This window comes from Salvelinus alpinus, chromosome 27 (assembly GCF_045679555.1).
Source record: "Salvelinus alpinus chromosome 27, SLU_Salpinus.1, whole genome shotgun sequence".
Taxonomy (NCBI): Eukaryota; Metazoa; Chordata; class Actinopteri; order Salmoniformes; family Salmonidae; genus Salvelinus; species Salvelinus alpinus.
In genome coordinates, this window is record NC_092112.1 from 43,257,870 (window position 1) to 43,277,339 (window position 19,470).

The 19,470-nt window shown below is 44.6% G+C and overlaps 1 protein-coding gene across 3 annotated transcripts in view; it reads right to left on the reverse strand.

The window, feature by feature from the left end:
• The window catches only part of LOC139556634 (1-phosphatidylinositol 4,5-bisphosphate phosphodiesterase beta-1-like), a 242,006-nt gene that overhangs the window by 187,852 nt on the left and 34,684 nt on the right, over positions 1-19,470 (reverse strand). For all 3 annotated transcript variants that reach the window (XR_011671154.1, XM_071370833.1, XM_071370834.1), the window contains exon 3: positions 9,222-9,290. Coding sequence is in view for 2 of the 3 variants with exons in the window: in XM_071370833.1 (XP_071226934.1) it covers positions 9,222-9,290 (69 nt within the window). In the remaining variant the exon portion in view is untranslated. The remainder of the gene's footprint in view (positions 1-9,221; positions 9,291-19,470) is intronic.

Below are 19,470 nucleotides of genomic sequence, written 5' to 3' on the forward strand. Positions count from 1 at the left end.
TGGAGGAATACTGCCACTTAAGTACTGTGGTCAGTTTGTATTGCCTTGTAAATTAAGGTATAACGTCCGGTCGGGGTCTACTTCGGGAGAGTCGGTCCACCGAGAGACTGAAGTGGGATGAGTTGAGGCCCCACACATACTTCAGAGAAGTGTATGATGACCTCCCAGTCACCCCGTCCCAATCCCCTGGATAGAGCCCCTCTCCACCCTCACCAATAACCACCATTGAATCTTAGCTATTACGACAAACAAATTATAATAATGACTCAGTATCCTCTCCTAAGCTGCCCAGAACTCTTATTCATTTTACAATTTTACTTTTCCCTTGTGAAATTTTTATGCAAAAAGTGAAGCACAGAGATACAAATAAACCCCTTCTTTCCCCCCCTGTAGTGCTGTTCCCCTAACCCCATCCAGACTGAAACTTGGGGGACTGTTTGACCCACAGGCCACAGAGGGTTGCCATTGATTTTAGGGAAAGGCTTCAAGTCAGTTTACAGACACATTTATTCTGATCCTCCGTTACTTGTTACCTTGGCAACAACTGCTCATTCCTGGGGTCCTCACAAAACGACACACACACACCGACACACACACACATGCACGCACACATGTACACACCCACAGGCACGCCAGCATGCACACACACGACAACACACACAAACCCGCACGCAGGCACACATTACACACCCTTGTGTCTTCATCTTCATTATTATAACTTAATTGTACAAATCCTATTTTGCCCCTGCAGTCAATGACATACTCCAACAAATCCTTACACATCCTTAAAGCAATTTCACAAAAATCCCTGATAATCTGAAAGAGAGAATTTAGGATTCAAACCATGGCCCTAGGTAAGTGCAGAGCATCAAGTACTAACTCTGATTGTTGCTTGTAGTTTCTTTCTCTCCTTTCCCCTTCTCTCACATCTCCTTTCCTCTCTCCCTCATCTCCTTCCTCCATCTCCCTCCCTTAATCCGCCTCCCCCTCCCGCACTCTCTCTCTCTCTCTCTCTCCTCCCTCTCTGTCTTGCCGGTAATGGCATTCTACTGGTAGCCATCTGACCCTTCCCAAGGTAATATCCTCTGGAGGTACAGCCTCTCTGATGTAGGGAGTTTAGAATCCACCCTCAGGAGGTACGGCCTCTCTCCTCTGAGTTGTTTAGAATGCATAACTCCTCTCGGTGGAGCTCCATTGACTATCACTCCAGAGATGCAACAATGTGCTAGGAACCTCATTCTGTACTCTTAGAGGAGAATAATGCTTGCTTAGTCACGTCACCTCTACTTATATGTACCTATCCACTTCAATTACCCCTGCACATCGACTAGGTACTGGTACCCTGTGTATATAGCCAAGTTATCGTTTCTCATTGTGTATTTATTTCTTGTGTTATTATTGTTCTATGTTTTTCTCTGAATTGTTGGGAAGGGTCCGTAACTAAGCATTTCACTGTTGGTCTACACCTATTGTTCACGAAGCACGTGGCAAATGAAATTGGATTCGGTTTTAATGTGATGACCGAGGCGACAGTGTGAAGCCATATTACAACAGTTTATCAGCAAAGAAACACATGCAGACGAATTGATGCAATTTAGCCATTGGTCAGGGAATGAAAATGCACAGTGCACCAGAATTCATGCAGTGTTGTAGTAATACGTTTAAAGTGAGATATGAATGACCAGAGAGCCATGGAGAATTCCATATTTGGCTTGAAATTGTGCCCAAATATGCCTGACAGATTCTTTGGCGGTTGCAGATAGTTTTCCAACTGAGTGTACACATTCCTATGAGATTGGACATAACAAAACATTTATTTGGCGTCAAAAGCAACAGTTGCCAGTGTGTTGGTATGCATTGTTAGCAGTCTGTCTTCTCTGCACTTAGAACAAGAGCATCACAGAGGGGCAGTGACCATTAGCCTTTAAACGGTTGAAATGGCAGTTAGCTTATCATTTAGAGCGGCGAGCCAGCAACTGGGGAGTTGCCGGTTCAAATCCCGGGTCTGACGGGCGGGGAAAGTGAGCTGGTATCAGATGCTGTTGTGTCCTTGAGCTAGACACTTAACTCACCACAACAACTTCTCCACGAGCAACCTCTCCAACATGTACAGTGGGGAGAACAAGTATTTGATACACTGCCGATTTTGCAGATTTTCCTACTTACAAAGCATGTAGAGGTCTGTAATTTTTATCATAGGTACACTTCAACTGTGAGAGACGGAATCTAAAACAAAAATCCCGAAAATCACATTGTATGATTTTTAAGTAATTAATTAGCATTTTATTGCATGACATAAGTATTTGATACATCAGAAAAGCAGAACTTAATATTTGGTACAGAATCCTTTGTTTGCAATTACAGAGATCATACGTTTCCTGTAGTTCTTGACCAGGTTTGCACACACTGCAGCAGGGATTTTGGCCCACTCCTCCATACAGACCTTCTCCAGATCCTTCAGGTTTCGGGGCTGTCGCTGGGCAATACGGACTTTCAGCTCCCTCCAAAGATTTTCTATTGGGTTCAGGTCTGGAGACTGGCTAGGCCACTCCAGGACCTTGAGATACTTCTTACGGAGCCACTCCTTAGTTGCCCTGGCTGTGTGTTTCGGGTCGTTGTCATGCTGGAAGACCCAGCCACGACCCATCATCAATGCTCTTACTGAGGGAAGGAGGTTGTTGGCTAAGATCTCGCAATACATGGCCCCATCCATCCTCCCCTCAATACGGTGCAGTCGTCCTGTCCCCTTTGCAGAAAAGCATCCCCAAAGAATGATGTTTCCACCTCCATGCTTCACGGTTGGGATGGTGTTCTTGGGGTTGTACTCATCCTTCTTCTTCCTCCAAACACGGCGAGTGGAGTTTAGACCAAAAAGCTCTATTTTTGAATCATCAGACCACATGACCTTCTCCCATTCCTCCTCTGGATCATCCAGATGGTCATTGGCAAACTTCAGACGGGCCTGGACATGCGCCTGCTTGAGCAGGGGGACCTTGTGTGCGCTGCAGGATTTTAATCCATGACGGCATAGTGTGTTACTAATGGTTTTCTTTGAGACTGTGGTCCCAGCTCTCTTCAGGTCATTGACCAGGTCCTGCCGTGTAGTTCTGGGCTGATCCCTCACCTTCCTCATGATCATTGATGCCCCACGAGGTGAGATCTTGCATGGAGCCCCAGACCGAGGGTGATTGACCATCATCTTGAACTTCTTCTATTTTCTTCTATTTTCTAATAATTGCGCCAACAGTTGTTGCCTTCTCACCAAGCTGCTTGCCTATTGTCCTGTAGCCCATCCCAGCCTTGTGCAGGTCTACAATTTTATCCTTGATGTCCTTACACAGCTCTCTGGTCTTGGCCATTGTGGAGAGGTTGGAGTCTGTTTGATTGAGTGTGTGGACAGGTGTCTTTTATACAGGTAACGAGTTCAAACAGGTGCAGTTAATACAGGTAATGAGTGGAGAACAGGAGGGCTTCTTAAAGAAAAACTAACAGGTCTGTGAGAGCCGGAATTCTTACTGGTTGGTAGGTGATCAAATACTTATGTCATGCAATAAAATGCAAATGAATTACTTAAAAATCATACAATGTGATTTTCTGGATTTTTGTTTTAGATTCCGTCTCTCACAGTTGAAGTGTACCTATGATAAAAATTACAGACCTCTACATGCTTTGTAAGTAGGAAAACCTGCAAAATCGGCAGTGTATCAAATACTTGTTCTCCCCACTGTATGTGTGTCTTTCAGAGGGGTTCGGATGAAGTGGAAGTCGAGTTTTGTCTGGACCTTGTGTACATTCCACCCGAATACTACAACGTATGCTGTTGTTTAACATAGCAATTATTGGAGTGAATCATGCCAACAACCGTTACGTTAAAGTCTCCTTTGCTCCTTTTGTAGCAGCTGTAGCCAGAATGCAACACTCAGACAGGCCAAGGCCATGACATTACCCACAACACTTTGCAACTCTGCAAAGAAAAAGCCATATCTCAAACTGGCCAATAAAATGAAAATATTAAGATGGGCAAAAGAACACAGACACTGGACAGAGGAACTCTGCCTAGAAGGCCAGCATCCCGGAGTCGCCTCTTCACTGTTGACGTTGAGACAGGTGTTTTGTTGGTACTATTTAATGAAGCTGCCAGTTGAGGATTTGTGAGGCGTCTGTTTCTCAAACTAGACACTCTAATGTATTTTTCTTCTTGCTCAGTTGTGCACCGGGGCCTCCCACTCCTCTTTCTATTCTGGTTAGAGCCAGTTTGCGCTGTTCTGTGAAGGGAGTAGTACACAGCGTTGTACCAGATCTTCAGTTTCTTGGCAATTCCTCACATGGAATAGCCTTCATTTCTCAGAACAAGAATAGACTGACGAGTTTCAGAAAAAAGCACTTTGTTTCTGGCCATTTTGAGCCTGAAAATTGAATCCACAAATACTGATGCTCCAGATACTCAACTAGTCTGAAGAAGGCCAGTTTTATTGCTTCTTTAATCTGAACAACAGTTTTTAGCTGTGCTAACATAATTGCAAAAAGGGTTTTCTAATGATCAATTAGCCTTTTAAAATGATAAACTTGGATTAGCTAACACAACGTGCCATTGGAACACAGGAGTGATGGTTGCTGATAATGGACCTCTGTATGCCTATGTAGATATTCAATAAAAAAATCTGTCATTTCCAGCTCCAATAGTCATTTACAACATTAACAAAATCTACACTGTATTTATGATAAATTTTATGTTATTTTAATGGACAGAATATGTGCTTTTCTTTCAAAAACAAGGACATTTCTAAGTGACCCCAAACGTTTGAACGCTAGTGCATTTTTCATTAGGGAACGAACATCTGACTGATGACGGGATGGCCGGGTATTCGTGCGCTTGAGTCCGTTTCTGCGTGAACATGGACTCTTATTAACAACGTGATGAAACTTTGTTGACAAGGTGTTGTAGAAAACGATGAATAGAATGGGCTTGGAACCTCTAACCCTGGCAATTTGACAGGTAAACTCATGGGTACACTCGCAATGGCTGCCTGGTATTGTGATGCAATAATTTCCACTGTAATGTAGAATCTTCATTAAAATGATGTTAACTGATGTGGCTTATGCAATGGTATGTATTTTTTGTAATGTCAGTTGAGTTGAATCAACAAATCACAGCACATATTGATAGGTAGACTTCCTGCTTTTACATCCTGCTTTGCTCTTATATGGGTACACTCGCAATAGTCCAAGTCGGTGTTAGATAGAACGTCGTGGCCCCGCCCGCCTTTGGAGAAAATAACTTGTGGTTACCTAGGTTACTCTATTGGCTCACAGAAAAAAAAGAAGAAAAAAAGCAATTTCCTTGCTGTCTGCTTGTTTTAATCAATTACAGAACCACATTTAAGAAAAATTCAACATGTATAAAGATTACTTTTCAACATTGCCTGCTCCCTAACATTCTCATTACTTAGAAAAATGTAATTTTGTAGGGCCTCCCTAATGCCCCACTCCTCTTCAATTGCGAAGTTGCTGTATATTGGTGGGAACTAGAAAACGCTGTCGTACACATCGATCTAGAGCCTCCCAAACATGCTTATGGGTGACATGTCTGGTGAGCAGGGTTGGGTAGGTTACTTTCTAAATGTAATCCGTTACAGTTACTAGTTACCTGTCCAAAATTGTAATCAGTAACGTAATTTATGGATTACCAAACTCAGTAACGTAATCGGATTACATTCAGTTACTTTTAGATTACTTTCCCCTTAAGAGGCATAAGAAGAATACAAAAATGTATGTTACCAGGGATAAATCAATGTTGAAGTTTACATAGCTGGCCATATATGGATGTTCCATTTTACTTTATGGGTTGGTTATGTAGGCTTTCTACCACATATAATAATACGATCAAATTATATCTTTACATTAAAAACCAAAGTCTATAAGAATTCCCGTCATTCCAATAAATGTTGTACCCCTTGATCATCAAGAATAGGATTTGGAAATAAGGAAGTATAGATTAGCCAAAATTACCTGACCATAACTAAGGATAATTAAGAATTTATAAACCAGCCCTACTCTGTTGTTTATGGTTTTATTGTCATGGAGGACTGACTGGGCTCATTGAATCGAGTTGAAAAATAAATGTTGCGCTCATGGAATGGCATGCTTTGAGCACTACTGAAAAAGTGCTATTTACATGTGAAAAATGAATGTCATATGCTGCATTTGCTATAGGCTTATTGATGACCTTTTTGTTAGTGACACTTTGATATCTTGATAATATGCAGCTGTTTAAAGGGAAAATCAACAGATGAAACAATAACAAAATGGTTGGCCCGCCTCTGTTTTGGTAAAAACCTGAGGGATGGGCCTGGAGAAATGTAACCACTCTCAGATTAACAGACAGAGCTATGGATGCAAGGACTGACCATCCATGATATCAAAATTGTTTTAACCATGTTATGAGGCTATACAGTGTTGGTTTACATTTACAAACATTGGAGAAAAACAAGCTTATGTTTTGGGTTCTCATGGAGTGTGACAGTTGAACTAAGCTCATGAGGCATTTCTAAGTTATATTCTTCAAGAATCAAACCATTTTTAAGTCCAAAAATGGATGTAGCAACTACAGATTGCCCCTTTAAGTCTATCAAAAGTGTGCGAGTTTGAACATGTGTCCATTACGCCTATGTATAAAAACTATTTATCAGCATGAATTAGATTGAGCAATAAAAGCACCACTTTTATTCCATAGGCTGGGATCCGCACTGTGCAGCTGTTGCAAGAGTGTATTTTTCACTGGCTGTCCACTGGTTTCAAAAACAATGATTGATAGGCAGCTTAAACTTCTTGAATTCAACCATTATTGGGTTCAGATACACATTTAGATTTGTGAACAGCCATCCACAACAACCACAATCTGTAAGGCGCAAATAGCTAAATGAGAGAGCAGCAGTGTGATTCACATCGTCGTAGACTACACCACTGCTGTCATCCTTACCTCCAAGCGTTTATTCAAGTTGGATAGTTTTTGGATGCCGACAGCAGTCGCACCATTGGAAGACACAGCTTGGACTGTAGCCTACAAAAGCCTATTCCTGCTCTTTTCCTGCGATCCATCAAACACATTTGGTGTGTCATCATTGTGGCCTCTGATTTGTAGTCAGACTCGCTCAGGTGGAACAAACTTAAACTAGCACCTTTTTTTCAATGCTGATTTGAATATCATTGAGAAAACAGAAGTGTCAAATATATTTTTTGCAAACATCCTTTCTGAATTTAAAAGTAATCCTCGAAGTAATCATCTAGTTTTTCAAAAGTATCTGTAATCTGATAACAATATTTTTGCTGGTAACGTAACGGATTACAGTCACTGTTTTTTTGTAATCCTTTACATGTAATGCAAGCCATGGAAGAACTGGGACATTTTCAGCTTCCAGGAATTGTGTACTGATCCTTGCGACATGGGGCTGTGCATTATCATGCTGAAACATTAGGTGATGGACGGCACGATAATGGGCCTCAGGATCTCATCACGGTATCTCTGTGCATTTAAATTGCCATCGGTAAAATGCAATTGTGTTTGTTGTCTGTAGCTTATGCCTGCCCATACCATAACGCCACCGCCACCATGGGGCACTCTGTTCACAACGTTGACATCAGCAAACCGCTCACCCACACAACGCCATATGACGTCTGTCATTTGCCCGGTACATCCGTGAAGGGCACACTTCTCCAGCATGCCAGTGGCCATCGAAGGTGAACATTTGTCCACTGAAGTCGATAACCACGCTGAACTGCAGTCAGGTCAAGACCCTGGTGAGGATGACGGGCACGCATATGAGCTTCCCTGAGACGTTTCTGACAGTTTGAACAAAAATGATTTGGTTGTGAAAACCCACAGTTTCATCAGCTGTCCAGGTGGCTGGTCTCAGACGATCCTGCAGGTGAAGCAGCCTGATGTGGAGGTCCTGGGTTTACTGTCCCCAGCATAAGGTGCACCTGTGCAATGATCATGCTGTTTAATCCGTTTGTTGATATGCCACACCTGTCAGGTGGATGGATTATCTTGGCAAAGGAGAAATGCTAACTAGAACGGATGTAAACAAAGTTGTGCACAAAATGTGAGCGTTTTTGTGTGTATGGAACACTTCTGGGATCTTTTATTTCAGCTCATGAAACATGGGACCAACACTTTGCATGTTGCGTTTATATTTTTGTTCAGTATAAATGTCTTACCTGTGATAATTTCCACACACATAGCTACGTGTAGCCTACTTGGACAACAGGTCCCCACATTTCCCACTCTACCACACCGAATAGCCTGAAGCCACAGGGCTCTTCTCGCAGCTGCTATTTCCCTACGTGGGAGCATCGGGATTTTTGACCTGGTTACATGGACATTGAACAACACAGCAGCTTTTCGGCACGTTTTGTTACTTCTGTATAACAAAAAAATCTACCACGAAGTTGGCTCTTTTACAACGTGGGTCAATTTGAAAGAATGTTCATATTCTCCCAATTTGTGGACGTGGACAAGGGGAATTCCTTATTATTACGTGAATATCGACTCTTAGTATGACCGCCAGTTCACCTATTATGCCATCATTGTCTTGAACGTGAACGCCCGTTCTATTCATTCCATTTAATATATATATATATATATATATATATGTTGCTATTCGAAAGGTTATTATGGGGACTACAGTCATTTGGCTGGCCAATTACCTTTATCCAAAATAACATGACCGTCAGAGCCCTAGCTTAGAGACACCAGCCATACAGTACTGTAAGTACAGTCAACATAATGCCTAACATAAGCTCCACACACACACACACACACACACACACACACACACACACACACACACACACACACACACACACACACACACACACACACACACACACACACACACACACACCATTGTGTAGTGATGTCCAGTTCTGTATCCATATGCAGATCTATTCAAATGTCCCTGTCTGATCCCTATAGCACACAGAGCCGTGTCTCTGTCTCTCTCTTCCTCTTCCGCCTCCTATTCCTGTCCCGATATACCCTCCATGAAACTACAATAATATCCGATTAGCTTGTCTCTCTTCCAGGATTTCTCATAAAGCCCTATTATAGAGTTTGGAATGGAGCTTTTGGTGGAAAGACAATGAGATACACAGATGTACAGTACATCTGAATCCATTTGAATCGAGCACTGAGCGGAAATCACTGGCCTGACTTGACATACCTTTGGCGTTTTGGTGCATTTTCCGTTCCTGGCGTCCTTGATATAGGCGATGTCCAGGAGATCCGTGTCCTTTAAGAAACCAGCAGAAATAGAACAGTAAGTGTCAGTCACATGTGGGTTTACTGACTGTATGGTTGATTATGTACCGATAAAACATTATGATATACAATGGTATCACCCTTTATCAGCCACCCCAAAAAATCAATAAAAATGATTAGTATAGCCAAACGTTGGGCTATAGCGTGAAATCGAATACTACAACTGGATGAATCATGATGAAAGATAATGTTGTTGAAAGCCTGGGCAGAGGCTAAGTGCAGGCAAACATTTCCTGATATACCTTTCTGGTGGAGGAGCTTCAGCATGGAACAGGTTTGTGTGTGTATGTGTGTGTGTGTGTGTGTGTGTGTGTGTGTGTGTGTGTGTGTGTGTGTGTGTGTGTGTGTGTCTTTGTGGCGCAACATTGACGAAGCAGTAACAGTCTGCTGAGGAACGGTCTTACCGTAGTGAGTTAGTTTCTGTCCACTTCATTAAGTATAACCTGTCTCTCATTTCCAGAACGGGATAATAATAGCTTTATTTGCCTCATAAAATAGTGAATAAATCAAACTGTGTGTTACATCTCTCATAAAGCTGTGACTGAGAATAGCCTCCGCTTAGACATTAGGACAACACCTTCTTAGTCTAGAATATTTGGGGACAAAAGCTACTGTTCATAACTTTAACTTGTCTTAAATATTTTACGACAGCTTATTGGCTATTTGGTTTTCAACCTCGCATGGAGGGGATTTTCCCGGCCCGCATGTGTCATGTATTTTTTAATACTTTATAAAAATGATATTTTTTTTTTAAAACAGCAAGACACAAGATAATTAAGGAGCGTCTGTTATAAAAATATGTTTTATAGGTTTAGGCTAGAGCAGTGGTGGTGCCTGGAGAAGTGAGCATACTCAGATTATCGCCCAAAATTTCCCAAACAGGAAAGGCACCCTATTTCCTATAGTTTTTTCCGGATTCACTCTCAAAAAATGTATTTCTTTTTAAATAGAAAAACAACAAAAGTCAGATGTTCTAATTCCACAAGAATGAATAAAGCACATCAGGAGACCATTTCTGATGTCTGGGAAAAATCTAAACACATTTTTTTCAGAGAGTGTAGTTGCCCTTTAATTCAATTGGGCACCTAGCAAGAGTACATTTGGCTAGCGGTGTTTCTGTACTGTAGGCCTGCAGTGTACATGATGTAATGGCAGAGTTTGCCCTCTCAATTGATACAAATCATCCTAAAATCACTCTGCCAGGTAGGCCTACTTTGCAGTCAACATTTAATTGGGAAGGTTTTTTGGGAAAGCCATTAGAAATGTTTATTCAAACAGTGCATTGCACATCGCAAAGATTCAACCAAGACTTCGGACCAAACTTTTTCAATACCTGGTTTGCATACCCACTGTTGCATTTCTTGGTAGATATCATACGTTGAAAGGTCTTTCTTAACTACACTACTGGCTACCGATGTCGTTACTCCGTGAGCTGCTCCATGTGACAACCAGTGGAGAGCTGCGCACTCTTGCTGCAATATTGCACTCAAGGCACGCATGTGATTATTTCACATGCTTTACGATTGTGTATGCTGCTTTGTGCATTATTTCTCTATTGTAATACATGATTGATACCTACACTACGTTGATACAGTACGCATCAATGGGGATGAAGATCAGAGTACACGCAATGCCCACTGAACAAAAAGTGGGTATAGCCCCCACTAAACCACTGTGCTAGAGTCTAAAGGGCTCTCCACAGTGATTTCACAGTCTACGCATAAGGAGCTAAGGAGCCCCATTTGCATCGCCGTTCCACACATTCGACACACACACTACATAGGGAGCTCTGCAAACGAAGCTCCGTCAGATAGACTGTGTGGGGGCCCTTAAGGCCCGTGCATCTGACCGAGAGAGAGAGAAACAATGTTTTCTGACTGGACGTTTTGCTCCGTTTTGGTGGAATTCTCCACTCTGTCTGGCCTTACATTCCACTCCTGCGTTCTGTGTATAACATATTTATTCAAATAGGCTATAGCAAGTAGGACTCGGCCAATTACTCGGAATGTCACTTGTGCGCTGCCCTGCTGTGTGCTGCGAGACTCCGCTCTGCGCGGCGCCAGCCAAGTTCAAATAGGCTAAACCAGAACCATATATAGAGAGCGTTAGGCCAACGAGCTCGAACATTCAGTGTCACTTTCTCCTCCGTAGCCGTTTCTAAGTGATAGTGCCCAGTGAAGGTGCCCAGTGAAAGCAGATATGCAATTTGCTGACACTACAACACACAGTAAAGACTTGGACACACAGTATGGCGAATGCTAATCAATAAAAACGACTGTTCAATTCCTAGGGAACTGTCAGAGGCAGGCGTCAACAACATTTCAAAAAATAAAGCTCTATACGGGCACTAACATAGCTGACCTGGCCTAACTCTTTAGGAACACCTGTTCTTCCCATGACGTAGACTGACCAGATGAATCCAGATGAAAGCTATGATACCTTATGTATGTCACCTGTTAAATCCACTTCTGTCAGTGTAGATGAAGGGGAGGAGACAGGTTAAAGAAGGATTTTGAAGCCTTGAGACAATTGTAGACATTGATTGTGTGTGTGTGCCATTCAGAGGATGAATGGGCAAGACAAAAGATTCAAGTGCCTTTGAGCGGGGTGTGGTAGTACAGTAGGTGCCAGGCGCACCGGTTTGAGTGTGTAGAACTGCAACGCTGCTGGGTTTTTCACCCTCAACAGTTTCCCGGGTGTGTCAAGAATGGTCCACCACCCAAAGGACATCCAGCCAACTTGACACAACTGTGGGAAGCAACATGGGCCAGTATCCCTGTGGAACACGTTCGACGCCTCGCACACACACACCTTGTAGAGTCCAATTGAGGCTGTTCATTTTTTATTTTTTATTCATTTTTTTTACTCCTTTTCCTCCCCATTTTCCTGGTATCCAATTGGTAGTTACATTCTTGTCTCATCGCTGCAACTCCCGTACGGACCCGGGAGATGCGAAGGTTGAGAGCCAAGCGTCCTCCGAAACACGACCCAGCCAAGCCGCACTGCTTCTTGACACAACGCCCGCTTAACCCAGAAGCCAGCACCAATGTGTCGGAGAAAACACCGTACACCTGGCGACCGTGTCAGCGTGCACCGCGCCCGGCCCGCGACAGGAGTCGGGAGTGCGCGATGAGACAAGGACATCCCTTCCGGCCAAACCCTCCCCTAACCCGGACGACGCTGGGCCAATTATGCACCGCCCCATGGGCCTCCCAGTCGCGGCCAGCTGCGACAGAGCCTGGACTCGAACCCAGAATCCAACTGAGGCTGTTCTGAGGGCAACTCAATATTATGAAGGTGTTCCTTCATTTGTTATCTCCAATCATACCCTAACCACTGCTCATCGTGTCGAGTGGACACATAGCTGTTTCATGTCCCAGTAAACTAGGGTTGGGCGATATATTACGATAGCATAGTCTACCGACAATGACTGACAGCCATCGTCAATGGTGATGTCATCGTGATGTGACAGATAATGGTTTAGCCCAGAGCCATATACACTGAGTGTACAAAACATAACAACAGAACAGTGTGCGTGTTGGTGTCACGGTGTGTGTGTGTGTGTGTGAGTGTGTGTAGGGTAGTGGTTAGGAAACACATAGGGGATTCATTTGGAGAGGATACTGATGTACTGTATATGTGTCACCCAGCCTAGAAACACTAACACTCGCTGTCTTACAACAACACACTCACATGTGCAATTCGGCCATAAGTAGGCTACAAATATCCCCAAGTGGACTGAAATCCTGCCAAAAAGAGGATTCACACACTCACACAGACACAAACTCATCCGCACACACACACAGTGAAGATGTACGTACCTGTGAGCTATCGACTCAACGGCTACTTCCCTCCTTCTCTCCTCACACAAACGGACTCTTTTTTTTGTTACAAACAACGCTTGCTTTGTATTTTGTATTTTTCACAATTGTAAACATTGTGCTTTGTATCGTGAATAGACCAAACGCCAGTCTGGTAATAGTAACCTATCACTTAGGCCTACTGTGTTTAGAGATAAATGTTTACTATGTCTTCTCTTCGATCGGTAACACCAACCTGTCTTTCACCAACACTCAGACCTGGAGTGTATTCATTCCGCCTGACAGTCGCAAAATGTTTCTACTGGACAAATTCAGGTACGTCCCTCCCCATTTCGTTCCGCTTGCTCCTGCTGAAGAAACGTTTTGTAACAGGACCGGCAGAATGAATACTCTATGAGGGGTGCACGCGCCAGTCAAGTTCACGACTTTGCACTACCTGAGCCACTTGTGTGGGTTGTAGACTCCGTCTCATGCTACCACTAGAGTAAGAGCACCGCCAGCATTCAAAAGTGACCAAAACATCAGCCAGGAAGCATAGGAACTGAGAAGTGGTCTGTGGTCACCACCTGCAGAATCACTCCTTTATTGGGGGTGTCTTGCTAATTGCCTATAATTTCCACCTTTTGTCTATTCCATTTGCACAACAGCATGTGCAATTTATTGTCAATCAGTGTTGGACAGTTTGATTTCACAGAAGTGTGATTGACTTGGAGTTACATTGTGTTGTTTAAGTGTTCCCTTTATTTCTTTGAGCAGTGTATTATTAAACCATCCCGTTGTCTTCTCCACATGCCAGCTGTACTTGTTGGACAGTGTTGCTAATGACACGGTGAGCATGCGAGTGCACATGTTTGCGTATGTTAGCTCAGCTGGATGACTGGAGGTCAATGGAGCAAACCATCACAGCGAAGCATATATCGCTCTCTCTCTATCTCTGCTCTCTCTCTATTTCTCTGCCTTTCTCTCCCCTCCCCTCTCAGGCCTCGTTAATGAAAGGAGGACATGAGAAAGGAACCACATTATGATTTAAATATGCCTCTCTCCACCAGGGCTCTCACTAACCACATCTTAAATACCACTGCACCACCGTTCCAAATGGAGGTCTAGACCGCACTTACAATCCATTATTGATACAGTAGAGTCGGGCGAGGCCCTTTTCAGTTCCATGTTCCATTTTAGAGTTCCATGTTCCACGGAGGCTGAAAGACTGAAAGCATCGGGATGTTACTCAAAATGGGGGCACTGAAATATTCACAGTACATACTGTTGAGGCATTGACGGCAGGCTGCCATGGGCAAGTGTTCTACTGCTCGGTCTATGGGATTAAAATAACCTGTTCTTATGCAAAGTGATTTACAATAAGCTCATTTAAGGAAGGTAAAGCAACCACCAATTGAAAGTAAATCCAATCACATCAAATCTAATCATGCATCCTTCCACACTACAAATAAGCGTGGAGATATTTCTTCGGGGCCAGAAATGACAATTGTGATTGGTGGAAAGCAGGGTACAGAAGTATCACAAGTCATTCTCTGTCACCGGCCAACGTCGCAAGAACGAGATGCAGCCGTCACAGAGTCTTAAGTAGCCTCAAATTTGGCCTCTCTGCACCAAGCCACTGCCAAGTCAAATGGTAAGGGAGAGAGAGGGAGGGAAGGAGCCTACCTTTCGATCATCTTATTTCACGCTAATTTGCTAAAATTGTGTCTTTGAAACGAGCTGTATTATGATTGTGTGTTAACTGTACTCCTTGCTCTGTCCAGAAGGAAACCCTGTCTGTCCCAAAATAGCACTATATTCCCTACATAGTGCACTACTTTTGACTACAACCCTCCACTCTACGGTTCCTGGTCAAAAGTAGTGCGCATTTGTAGGGAATAGGGTGCCATTTGGGAATCTTTGTAGAGTCTGGACCTCCACTCATAGCAGTCAACATTACATCAGGCTGGTGATCCACGGGGTCACTCTTTCACTCTCAAAGAATGTGCAATGACTATTTCTCTCTCTCTCGCTTTGTCTCATCTCTTTCCTTCTCATACTTTCTCTCTCTCTCTCTCTCTCTCTCTCTCTCTCTCTCTCTCTCTCTCTCTCTCTCTCTCTCTCTCTCTCTCTTAGTCTTGATGTGGGAGATTGAGGCCATGAGGTGGAAAATGAACCTGGCTAAGCGGTGAACTGACTTGCTGCGACCAGGATGTTTTCGTCCCAAATGGCACCCTATTCCCTATAGTGTAATACTTTTGATCAGGGTCCATAGGCATAAACAAATGACTGACACATGCAGAAACGACCAACCATAAACACTCAGTGGCCAGTATATTAGGTACACCACCCCGTTCACACGGTGTGTCACGTGGCTATATAAAGTAGGCAGACAGGCATCGAGGCATTCAGATACTGTTCAATTGAACACTAGAATGGGCAAAAACTAGTAACGTATGCGACTTTGAGCGTGGTCCAGTATGATCGCCGGTGCCTGGCGCGCCGGATCCAGCCTCTCAGAAACGGCCGTCCCTCCACCAAGGTTTACCGAGAACGGTGCGACAAACAAAAAACATCCAGTCAGTGGCAGTCCTGATGGCGAAAACAGCTCGTTGACGAGAGAGGTTGAAGGAGAATGGCAAGAATCGTGCAAACTACCAGGCGGGCCACAAACAGACAAATAACGGCCAGTACAACAGTGGTGTGCAGAACGACATCTCGGAACTCATAACTTGTCTGTCGGTCCTTGTCACAGAGGACCACACCGGGTTCCACTCCTATCAGCTAAAAACAAGAAGAAACTGCTCCAGTGGGCACACGGTCACCAACACTGGACAACTGAGGAATGGAAAACCATTGTTTGGTCCAACGAATCCCACTTCCTCTAGCGTCATGCTGATGGCAGAGTCAGGATTTGGCCCATCCTGCCTGATGTCAACGGTACAGGCTGTTGGCAGTGGTGTACTGGTGTGGGGAATGTATTCCTGGCACACGTTACGTCCCCTGATACCAATTGAGCAACGATTGAATGCCATGCCCTCAAGAATTCAGGCTGTTCTGGAGGCAAGGGGGGGGGGGGGGGGGTTCTGACCTGGAACTAGATGGGTGTACCTAATAAACTGGCCGCCGAGGGAAGAGTTATAAGACAGTGCAGATGTAATAAACATACCTGCTTTGCTTGTGTGACGCACATCCCCATATGAAGAGCACTACAGGAGCACTATACTCTACACTCCTTGAACAACATTCGTATCCTTTCACGGAGGTGATGGAGACATTCACCAGCCTCTTTTCTCCATCCTTCTCCCCCTCGTCCTACATTTCCTCTTTCTTATCACGCATTCTCTCCCCTCTCCTCCCCCACAGATCCGATCAATTAGTGTGTGTTTGCGGGGGGGTCAGAGTTCAACTTCCCATCCTGCCTGTAAAAACCGGCCTTTGAAGTGTCTTTAAGAGGACGGAGCTCCGCAGGAGGGCCTCGCGGAACAGCAGGGCCCCGGGATGAAGCTCCACGGTGGGGCCCAGTGCCCTCAGGCCACTACTGCAACACAGGGCTCTCCGCTCTGTGGATTAATGTTGAACTTTTCTTTTCGCAAACTACAATGGTAATTCAGCTGGTTGGTGCAACTTGTACACTGATTTTACGAGAATAGAAACCCCATAATTATCTCTCTCCGCTTACGCTTGACCGGATCTGTCAAACAACTATTCACTTATATTGGTCTCTTCACATAGATCTGTTTCGGTCACTTATCAATCTATTCACGCATTGAGTTCACGCGGTTTCGTACTTTAAAATCCCACATCTGTTCCATTTACATGTCTTGTCCACTCCAGCGTGTCTGTCTCTGAGGATATTCATTTATGCAACAATACAGCCAGGAGAGCCTATTAGAATCCCCATCACGTTCAGGAAGCCAGCAGGGCCAGCCAGAGAACCAGGAGAACTGAATGAACATGCTTAACCTGCACTGCCCTGACGATAACACTCCCTGTGATTCCCGGTCTGTCTGTGTCCCTCTGTCTCACTGTCTCCGTGCTTCTCACTTTGTCTCCCTGCTTCCCTGGGTGTGTGTCTCTGTGCTTCCCTGGGCGTGTGTCTCTTTGTCAATAAGAAGGCCATTGATAATATATTAATTGCTTGAGATAACATATGTGTAGACGTGCACAATAACGTGCTGCAGCGCAATCAAGATCGGACTATCTGGTATAGATGTAGTTGGCTTTTTTCCCCCAAGGTGGACGGATGGAGGGAGAGAGAATAAAGGGATAGGAGTGAGAGATGGAGAGAGGTGATTGAGCATGCCAGGGATGGAGAAAGGGAGAAAGAATAGAGAATGGAGAGGGAGAGGGAATAAAGGGATAGGAGTGAGAGATAGAAGTGAGAGATAGGAGTGAGAGACGGAGAGAGGTGATCAAGGCAAGCCAGGGAGGGAGGAAGAGAGACAAAAATAGAGGACGGAGAGGGAGAGAGAGTGGGGGAGAGGGAGAAAGGTAAGCACGTGAGTGAGGGAAGCGTTGCTGACAGCCACAGGGGTAGCTAGCAGCATGGTTGACAGCTCCCAGGTTACAAAACGATGTGCGCTCCGCAGGGTTCCTACCAGGGGAGGGTGTGTGCTTGGGGTAGGGAAATGGGGATTGAGTGAGAGCCTTGGGTTGGTGGGATGGGGGAGAGCTTGAGGGTAGGGGAGATTGAATGATTGCTTTACAGGGAAAGAGGAGGAATGATAACAATTTCTTCTGATTTACTGCAGAGTAGATAGCGGAGATTCATCTCTTCAGGGTTTTGAAGAATAATACTTTAGTTTGATTAAGACAAAATGTTAGCCCATAGAGTGTTGTCAATTACAACAGTTTCCATTTCACTTAGAAAACTCGCCATCACGGTTGACAACTCCATTGTGTCCTCCTCCCAGAGTGCTAAGAACCTTGGCGTGATCCTGGACAACACCCTGTCGTTCTCAACTAACATCAAGGCGGTGACCCGTTCCTGTAGGTTCATGCTCTACAACATTCGCAGAGTACGACCCTGCCTCACGCAGGAAGCGGCGCAGGTCCTAATCCAGGCACTTGTCATCTCCCGTCTGGATTACTGCAACTCGCTGTTGGCTGGGCTCCCTGCCTGTGCCATTAAACCCCTACAACTCATCCAGAACGCCGCAGCCCGTCTGGTGTTCAACTTTCCCAAGTTCTCTCACGTCACCCCGCTCCTCCGCTCTCTCCACTGGCTTCCAGTTGAAGCTCGCATCCGCTACAAGACCATGGTGCTTGCCTACGGAGCTGTGAGGGGAACGGCACCTCCGTACCTTCAGGCTCTGATCAGGCCCTACACCCAAACAAGGGCACTGCGTTCATCCACCTCTGGCCTGCTCGCCTCCCTACCTCTGAGGAAGTACAGTTCCCGCTCAGCCCAGTCAAAACTGTTCGCTGCTCTGGCACCCCAATGGTGGAACAAACTCCCTCACGACGCCAGGTCAGCGGAGTCAATCACCACCTTCCGGAGACACCTGAAACCCCACCTCTTTAAGGAATACCTAGGATAGGATAAAGTAATCCTTCTAACCCCCCCCCCCTTAAAAGAGTTAGATGCACTATTGTAAAGTGGTTGTTCCACTGGATATCATAAGGTGAATGCACCAATTTGTAAGTCGCTCTGGATAAGAGCGTCTGCTAAATGACTTAAATGTAAATGTAAAACCGTGTGACTCTTAAATCACCCAGGCAGCCAAATAGGGCTTTCCTCAGCGCTGACAGGCTAGGCCGACATGCTAGCTCCATACAGTATTAAATAACAGGGTCTATATTGGGCTCTAAAGCTACAACTGTCTGTCTGTCTATCTGTCCTTTCCAAAAATAAGAAGTGACCAACGGACAAGGTGTATTCTGGGACAGTCTCCAAACTAGAGGGGCAGCCAGTGGAAAGTCCCCTCGCTGAGAAAGGAACCAATACTGACTGCACCATTACTGACCTGAGAAAGGAACCAATACTCACTACACCATTACTGACCTGAGAAAGGAACCAATACTCACTACACCATTACTGACCTGAGAAAGGAACCAATACTCCCTGCACCATTACTGACCTGAGAAAGGAACCAATACTCACTACACCATTACTGACCTGAGAAAGGAACCAATACTCACTACACCATTACTGACCTGAGAAAGGAACCAATACTCACTACACCATTACTGACCTGAGAAAGGAACCAATACTCACTACACCATTACTGACCTGAGAAAGGAACCAATACTCACTACACCATTACTGACCTGAGAAAGGAACCAATACTCACTACACCATTACTGACCTGAGAAAGGAACCAATACTCACTACACCAATACCGACCT